The sequence below is a fragment of the Anomalospiza imberbis genome, chromosome 36 (genome assembly GCF_031753505.1).
Source record: "Anomalospiza imberbis isolate Cuckoo-Finch-1a 21T00152 chromosome 36, ASM3175350v1, whole genome shotgun sequence".
Lineage (NCBI taxonomy): Eukaryota > Metazoa > Chordata > Aves > Passeriformes > Viduidae > Anomalospiza > Anomalospiza imberbis.
Genome location: NC_089716.1, coordinates 1,389,203 through 1,396,797, shown reverse-complemented (window position 1 = coordinate 1,396,797; position 7,595 = coordinate 1,389,203). Strand labels below are relative to the sequence as shown.

General features: G+C 53.8%; 1 protein-coding gene across 1 annotated transcript in view; it reads left to right on the top strand.

Annotated features, from left to right (window-relative positions):
- Positions 1 to 1,235: 1,235 nt before the first annotated feature.
- Positions 1,236 to 7,595, top strand: part of LOC137464097 (zinc finger protein 3-like) — a 208,821-nt gene continuing 202,461 nt past the window's right edge. The window contains exon 1 of the mRNA XM_068175405.1: positions 1,236 to 1,240. Within this exon, the coding sequence (XP_068031506.1) occupies positions 1,236 to 1,240 (5 nt within the window). The remainder of the gene's footprint in view (positions 1,241 to 7,595) is intronic.

Genomic DNA, 7,595 nt, shown 5'->3' with positions numbered 1-7,595 from the left:
TTGGATGTTCCAGGAACTCTTGTTTGGTTCTCACCTCTGACTTGTCTGCAGGACATTCTGCAGATTAAGTCAATACATTTGATTTCTTCTCCTGGTTCCATCCTGTTGTTTCAGAGCCCCTGAAAAATTCATAAACGCTTCTCAGGTTTGTGTCACTGTTATCACCTGGTGAGGCTGGTCCACAGATGGGAGAAACAATGGAATTGTTTTCCACCCGAGTCAGCCACACAGAAGCATTTTAACATTGCATAGTCTCTATTTCAATATTTGTTATTGATCTATTTCATATTCATCTATTTTCAATATTTTAAGGCCTAGGAGAGAATATCTATTTGTTACTCTAGCATTAAATTGGTTACACGGTGCACACATAAACGGATCGATTTTATTGTACCAGCGAGCAGCTACAAGGAATCATCAATAATCAATCTCAATATCAAGTACCAGAGCAAAGTCCTTGTGATCAATAGCAACGCGCAGAAGCCAATGCAGAAATGCAGAAGCCAATTATTCCATTGTCATTCATAACCCGGCTCTGCTGCAGCCACAGCAGAAAGCTGCCTCTGCTGCAAGGCACTGAGGGGGTCATTCACCCCCTGACCCGCCCCCACCTCCATGAGTGTCCCCAGAGCGTCCTCAGAGTGTCCCCAAGTGTCCCCAGTGACGTCACCCAGGAATTCCCATCAGCATTTGGGACAATTTCAATGAAACTTCCCAGAAAATCCCCCAAATTTGTCTCAAATCCCATGTGGGGAGGGAGAGGGGACCAGTGACAGCAGCGATGTCCCTGATGATGTCACCATCCCCGGTGACGTCACAGCGGTGACATCACTGTCCCTGCAGCAGCCTCGGGATGTCCTCTGTGAAAAATGCATATTTTATGATTGGCTTTTCACAAATATTAAATTGAATACTATAAGAATTATTTTGATTAGAAGTGCTGTATTAACATTTTTATAGAATGGTAAATGTAGTTTTGTAGTTAAAATGAAGCTTTAGTAGTTAAAATAGAAACTATGTATGTGCGTTTTTTTTTAAATAATGAGATACTGGCTTCAAGATAAGAGTCACAGAACACCCAAATCTTCCAGAGAAGAGGAATTTATGGGTTTCTTATCAGAAGAAGCTAATTTCTTCAGGCCTTGCTCAGACTGGAAGACACCATGGGGATTAAAAGGAGGAGTTGACATATTCCAGAGAGAGTTTCTTATTTTAAATAGAATGTATGCATAACCATGAGGTATGTATGAATATGCAACAGTGAATGGATCTTAAGAGTTATTCCTTTGTTCACAAAACATGCCTGTCCTAGCTAAAGTGCCCGAGAGCATCCAGACGTCCGTAATTCTTTGTTTTTTATTGTCCTGTAATTACACGAACTCTAAATTTTTATTACTCTAATTGTATTACTATTTTTATAACCATTTCATTATCATTAAACTTTTAAAAGTTGTAAAAACAAGTCACTGGCGTTTTTACAGTGACTGCAGCAGTTGGACGGGGGCTGTGCCCCAGGGGATGGACTCCGGTTGGAGAAGTTCCTGGAGAAGTCTCCGGTGGGAGAGACCGCAGGCTGCAGCAGGGGAACGACTCCTGTCCCTGGGCAGAGGGAGAAGCCACGGGGGATGAACTGAGCACGGCCCCATTCCCTGTCTCCTGCACTGCCGGGGGAGGAGGTGCAGCTGGAAGGAGGGAGGCGTGGGGAAAGCTGCATTCAAGGCTCTTCATTGACTTCTCAGTGTCCTGCTCGGAGCTTTTGGAGTTTTGTGCCAGAAATCTCTCCCCTCCCCCACTCCCCCACAGGGCTTTGGGGCGGTTTTCCCTTTTTGGGGGAAATCAAAGCGATGCGCTGATGCTCCGAATTAGGGGGCAGGAGAAGTGGGGCTGCTGGGCTTCCCGCAGAGCCGGAGCCAGCGAAGGCGAAGGCGCGGGGCCGGGAAAGCCGTGTCGGGAGGTGCGGAGCAGTTTGTTGGTGCTGCAGATCGATGCCGGCCCGGGCCCGGGCCCGTTCCAGGGCTGTTCCTCATCTCCGGCTTTGCCCTCCCACAGCCCGGGGGGCCCTGAGAGCGCGGGGCGAGGCTGTGCCGTGTGCAGAGCCCGCCCCTCGCTGCCATTGGCCGCTGCTGCCGTCAGTCGCGGTTCTGGCGCGCTGATTGGTGAGAGCGGGGCGAAGCACGGCCCCGCTGGCGGCCTGAGGGCGGCCCTGGCTCGGCAGCGGCGCCATTGGCGGAGCGTCTGTGCGGGCCCGGGAGCGGCGGCAGCGGCCGGAGCGCGGGGAGGCGGCATTGGCGGAGCTCGGAGGCGGCCCCGGCGCAGGTGGGAGCCGCGCCGGGTTCTGCGGGGGCTCGGGGCTCGCTGCGGGCGGAGGGGGCGGCAGGGGGCTCCGGCGGCTTGGCGGTGCCGTGTCCGGCCCGTGCCGGCCCTGGGCTGAGGGCGCTGCGGGAGCGGCTGCCCGCGGTCTCCTTCCCGCCGCTGCCTGGGCAGGAGCCGATGCCGGAGCAGCGCTGGCTCGTCCCGGTTGCTGTGGCTGGGACAGAGGTGGCTGCCCCGTGGCCGGGACCGTGCGGGGAAATTCCCGTCGCCGGAGGTTTCTGTGGCCAGAGGAGACCGAGGAGTCCTGTCAAAGTGACTCGATTGCTGAGCAGAGGGAGAGGCCGTGGGGCATTTGCCATGCGCTCTCTGCCCTTGTTGTAGCACGCTGCCTCCTTTGGATGCTCATTTTCCCGGCCGCATCTCCCTCTGCCTTTGCCCACTGGCTGAGGGACTTGGAAGGTTCAGACTTCCCGATCCGCCTGCTGCCTGTCCTCGTTCATATGCACCCCTCCTTGTGGATGACAGCCGATATTCATGGCTCTGTTTGGTCTTTGTTCTTCGGGAAGTTGAGGAGTTTAGCGGGACTTTGAGCAGCTGTCTGGGTCCATTTGTAACATTTATTGGAACTGATGGTTTCTCCCGTTATTTCCTCATCTCCAAGTCGCTGGCCCTATCTCCAGGCAGATTCACTCATAGACTCTGTTTTGTTCTTCCCGGGTCCTCTTTGGTTTTGGGATTATTCTCGGTGCCCTCATTCCCTGTCCTTTTGTAGCCGTTTCTGGATCAGGAGGCCTGGCTGCCACCTGCATCCCCTGGCTCAGCTGCTGGATGAGCTGCACTCCCAAGGTGTGGAGCATGGTAAAAAGATGAGAGTTGCTGTAGCACAGAAGAGGAGAAGCAGCATTCGTTTAACCCATGGTGTGCCATGGAGCCACAAAACCGTGTCCCATTCCCATCCTTTCCATGTTTGGACCAATACATAAACTGCTCTCCTATTTCCTGTGTTATCTTTTTTCATCGCTTTTCCTTTGTCATCTCTTTGCCAACAGCAGTTGGAGTAATTTATTTTCCCACAAACTCCTCCTTTTTCTGGGAAAAGATAACCTGATCCCATCCCCTGGTGAAATGTTGTGTTCCTCATTTCAGTGGATGGGTCGGCAGGAAGGTCAGGAGCTGGAGGTGTCTGGTTGGTTCTTATTTCGAGGACAGCTTGTAATCTAATGGTGACATTGAAATGATAAATGGGTTCTGTGTCTCCTGATATGAATTGGTTCGGGTTCCCAGGGCTGGTCCCTGGTGTTGTAGGATTTGTTCTGGTGGCCGTTCATCTTTTCCCCATTTTTGGGCGCTCCCTCCAGCCGGGGCTGCATCAATTGACCGCTTTTGTCTAATTACATCATCAAATACTTGAATTCCAACTGATTTCCCAGAACTTGTTATAGCAAAAACCCCAGTGCTCTGATACTCCCTGTATAGCATAGACAGTGCCAGCACATGTTGGAGTGGGCACAGGGATGATCCCCCCTTATTTTAGTGAAGTTTTCACAACATTCTCCATTTGCTGTTTCCCTTTGCAGCTTCACCCATTTCTGTTGCAGAGTCAGAGATCCTCACCATGGGCTCTGCCTTCAGCTGTGCAGATTCCATCTGTGCAGGCAGGCAGAGCTTGGGGTGAGGGGCAGAGGGAATCAGCCCAATTCCTGCCCCAGGCAAGAAGAGGCAGGTCCATTGTCCCCACTTTGCCCCAGCAGTGTTAATTTGCATTTCTAAAGCTCCTCTGCTGGCTGCCTGGAATGCAGCTTCTCTTCCAGAGCAGCCTCCAGCGGCCTCTCCTGTGCCCCCTCAGAACCTGCTGCTTTTTTTATTTTTTCTTTCAAATCGTCTATTTACTGTTTATGAGTGAAAGGGCCAACTTTAAATCTCTTCTTGTTTTCCAAATTGCAGCCTAAAGGTTAACGTCAAAAAACCCAGACCAAAATTTTGGTATCTCTCGCACAAACATACACAAAAATTTCCAAGGCTATTAAGTTTTTTCCTCTTCTCCTCGGAGTAAAAACTCATTCTCTCATCCCTGACCCAAACCTAACCGGCAATATAGAAGTAGGATTATTACAAAAAATACTCTACTGCTATAAACTTTGCACTGAAAGTGCAGGAAAAAGAAAAACTCCACCAATATGTTTAGTGTAGGAGTCAAGGCATTCCTTGATTCTGGCCAGGATGTGCAGCAGAAATCATTCCATCCCCACATAGCCCAGGTGTGCAGAGAAAATCGTTCCATGACACGTGGGTTTAACTGGATTTTCCCCAAACTTGATACAGTCTGAACCAATCTAAATCCATTGGTTTAATGTTCTACAGTTTCAAGTTGTGCAGTTTTTAGTATTTGGGTTCCTATTGGACCCGGATTTCTTGGCTTCTGCTGTTCATCAGGTCGGAACTGCTGGATTTCCTTCTCAGCCTTTTCCAGAGCAGGTGTCTCCAGCTCTGCCGGGGGCAGTGTCTGGGGTAGGTGTTGGTTGCTGTTTGCAGCTGGGCGTTATCTTTGTGGGTATCTTTTGGGCCATTCCCAGTGTGTTGAGATGTTAAACTCATCTCCACTGAGTGGTGGAACATCCCTTAAAAAAACCTTTACCATTTCCTTCCCTGAGGCCAAGGCAAACCAAGGCTGAGTAGAGAAATAGAATGTTAGAAATGTTCAAGTCTATGACCTGGTGTATTTTCCATCAGTGCAATCCCAGGCAGCGCAGTGTGTGAGTGTGGCTGAGACCCAGGGTGGAATTGTGCCGTTGTCTTCGCCAGCAGCTGTGGCAGTGCAGGCCCAGAAAGCACTGAAGCTGCAGCAGTGGCAGCAAGGATTGGCCCCGGTGGCTGGAGCTGCCAAAGGAGGATGCCCAGGCAGAGGATTTGAGCAGAGGATGTGTGGGCAGGCCCAGGGGCTTGCCCCGCTGTGGAGCCCTGGCTGCTGCTGCGCTGCCTTCAGTGCAGGCTCCGTGGGGGCCTCCCATGCTCCTGCTGCAGGTGGGAAGTGCAAATCTCCGGGGCTTCAGAGCCCTGGAGCCCAGGCTGAGGGGTCCCCCCGTGCTCAGCTGTGCTGGGGGCTGTTTCTGGCCTCAGGGACACTTGGCATGGGCCACGCCACTTGGCCACCAGTGGTGCTGCTTTGGCCTCCTCAGGCAGGGCCCGATGTCCTGCTTGGATGTTGGGAACAGCAAAGTGCCAAGGCAGGCTCTGTGCCAGCCCAGCTTCCTGTGGGAGAGATTTCACAAGAGACAGGACTCTGGCCACAGACTGCTTTAAATGTACATCCCTTATCCCCACCCTGCACTCGGTGGAGAATTACCAGGGTAAGGAATTCCCAAGATCAATTGAGAGGGAGAGAACTGAATATCTGCCCTGGGTCTGGTTTGTCTTCTTGCCAAAGCCAACGGCAAAAGCCGTACCCATGGCATCTTGGTTTACATCCTTGACTCCTTCCCAGGGGCTGTTTGGGTGGCCTCTCCCGTGGCCAGGAGGGCAATGCCTCTGCCAGGTGCTTGTGGCCGACCCCGTCCCCTGGGTGCTGGGGCCCCCTTGGGCCCTGGGGTTGATCCCAGAGGGGCTGTAGGAGCTGTGCCATGGCCTTTGCCTTCAGCTTGGCCTTTTGCTCATCCCTTCTTGCATTCAGCTGCTGTGCCTTTGTGCCCAAGTGCTCCAGGGCCTTCTTCTGCCGCTCCTGCAGCCGCGCTCACTGCCTGTGGGTGCTCATCCTCTGAGAGCTGCTGAGCTTTGTGCAAAGTCTTTCCTTTCTCCAGCGACCCAAAGCAAATGCTTAATAGAAAATCCTGATCCTTCCATGTACAATCTGCATTTCCCAGATGTTGCTTTGTTTTCCTCCTTGTGCTCAGGGTCCCCTCCCCAGCCCGTATCCCGGAGCCGGTCCCTGTCCTGCCGCAGTGTCCAAAGGCGGCCCCCCCGGCGTGCAGGGCCGGCAGCTCCACGGGGCCGGGCAGCGGCCGGGGCGTCCCGCAGGCTCCTGGGGGCCGGGGGCCACTGCCGGCCCTGCCCGGGGCTGGTGGGGTCAGGCAGCGCCCGGCGCTGAGCCCCGGCTGCCCCACAGCCCCGGCCTGGCCCTGCAGCTCCCCACAGGCCCCCAGCCCGTGCTCCCGGTCCCGCACCTCTGCGCCTGGTGCTGCTGCTGCCCACCACAGAGAAACCCCCTGGCATCCTGACCTCCTTCTTTTCCTCTCCTGGAAACCCGGGATGGAAAGGATCTGGATCAGCTGGCAAATTCTGAGGATAAAACAGTGCTGAAAGACATCCCAGTCCTCTGTATTTTTCTGTTCCTTCCCTTCTCCATCATCCTTGTTCTCACCACACAGATTCCTCCTACTGCTTCTTGCCTTCACCACATTGCTGCACACTGCCCTTCACCCGATCCCTTCCCAGCACACCAACACCATCCATCCCCTGTTGTCCAAATCCCTTCTCCTCTTCCCTCATTGCCCCCCCGGGTGTCCATGTCCTTAGTTACCTCTGGGGGAATGTGCAAACTACCTCAACATTCTCCCAAGGGACCCTTCAGAGACATTTTGGGATCATCATCCCTTTGGCCAGTTCCCCTCCCTGGCTTTCCCTTTTCTCTCCTCCCTGGGTGCCCTGCCATGTTCACTCCCCGAAGATCCCAGTGCAGTCACCACTGAGATTTTCAGTGCTCTCTCCCTGCTGACTCTTCACAGACCCCCCTGATGTGTCCCTCGTCTGTCTCCTGGTCACTCCCGGGTCCCCAATCGATCCCCGGTGCCGCCGCCAGCCAAGGGAGCCGATCACCCAAAGTGGGTGAGGCACCTTCAGCTGCACTCCCTGCCCGCCGCCCCGGACGGTGGAAGGAATTCCGGATGAGCCCCAGGGTGTGCGGGAAAATTGACATCAGCAGAGGTTTCTGTCCACAAAGCAGACAGAGGAGTCCTGTAAAAGTAATTTCATTCCTAGAAATGGGAGAGGCCATGGGACATTCCCCATGGGATCTCTGCAGTTGTTGGAGCACACAGCCTCCTTTTCATCAGATTCGCAGCATCTGTTTGTAAAGACACTTTCCTCTTGTTCCTTTCATGGGGGTCCCCCGTTTTCGGGACATCCCCCCTGGAGCAGGGTGTCCCCTCTTTGCTGCAGCCCCAGCCCTCAGGCAGAGCTCAGCCAATCAGAGCGCACGGCGCTGATGACTCACCAGTTGCCAGGCAGACTCGCAGCTCCCAGCGTTCCCCACCTGGACCCCACCTGCGCCCCCCCCTCGGCCCCATCGC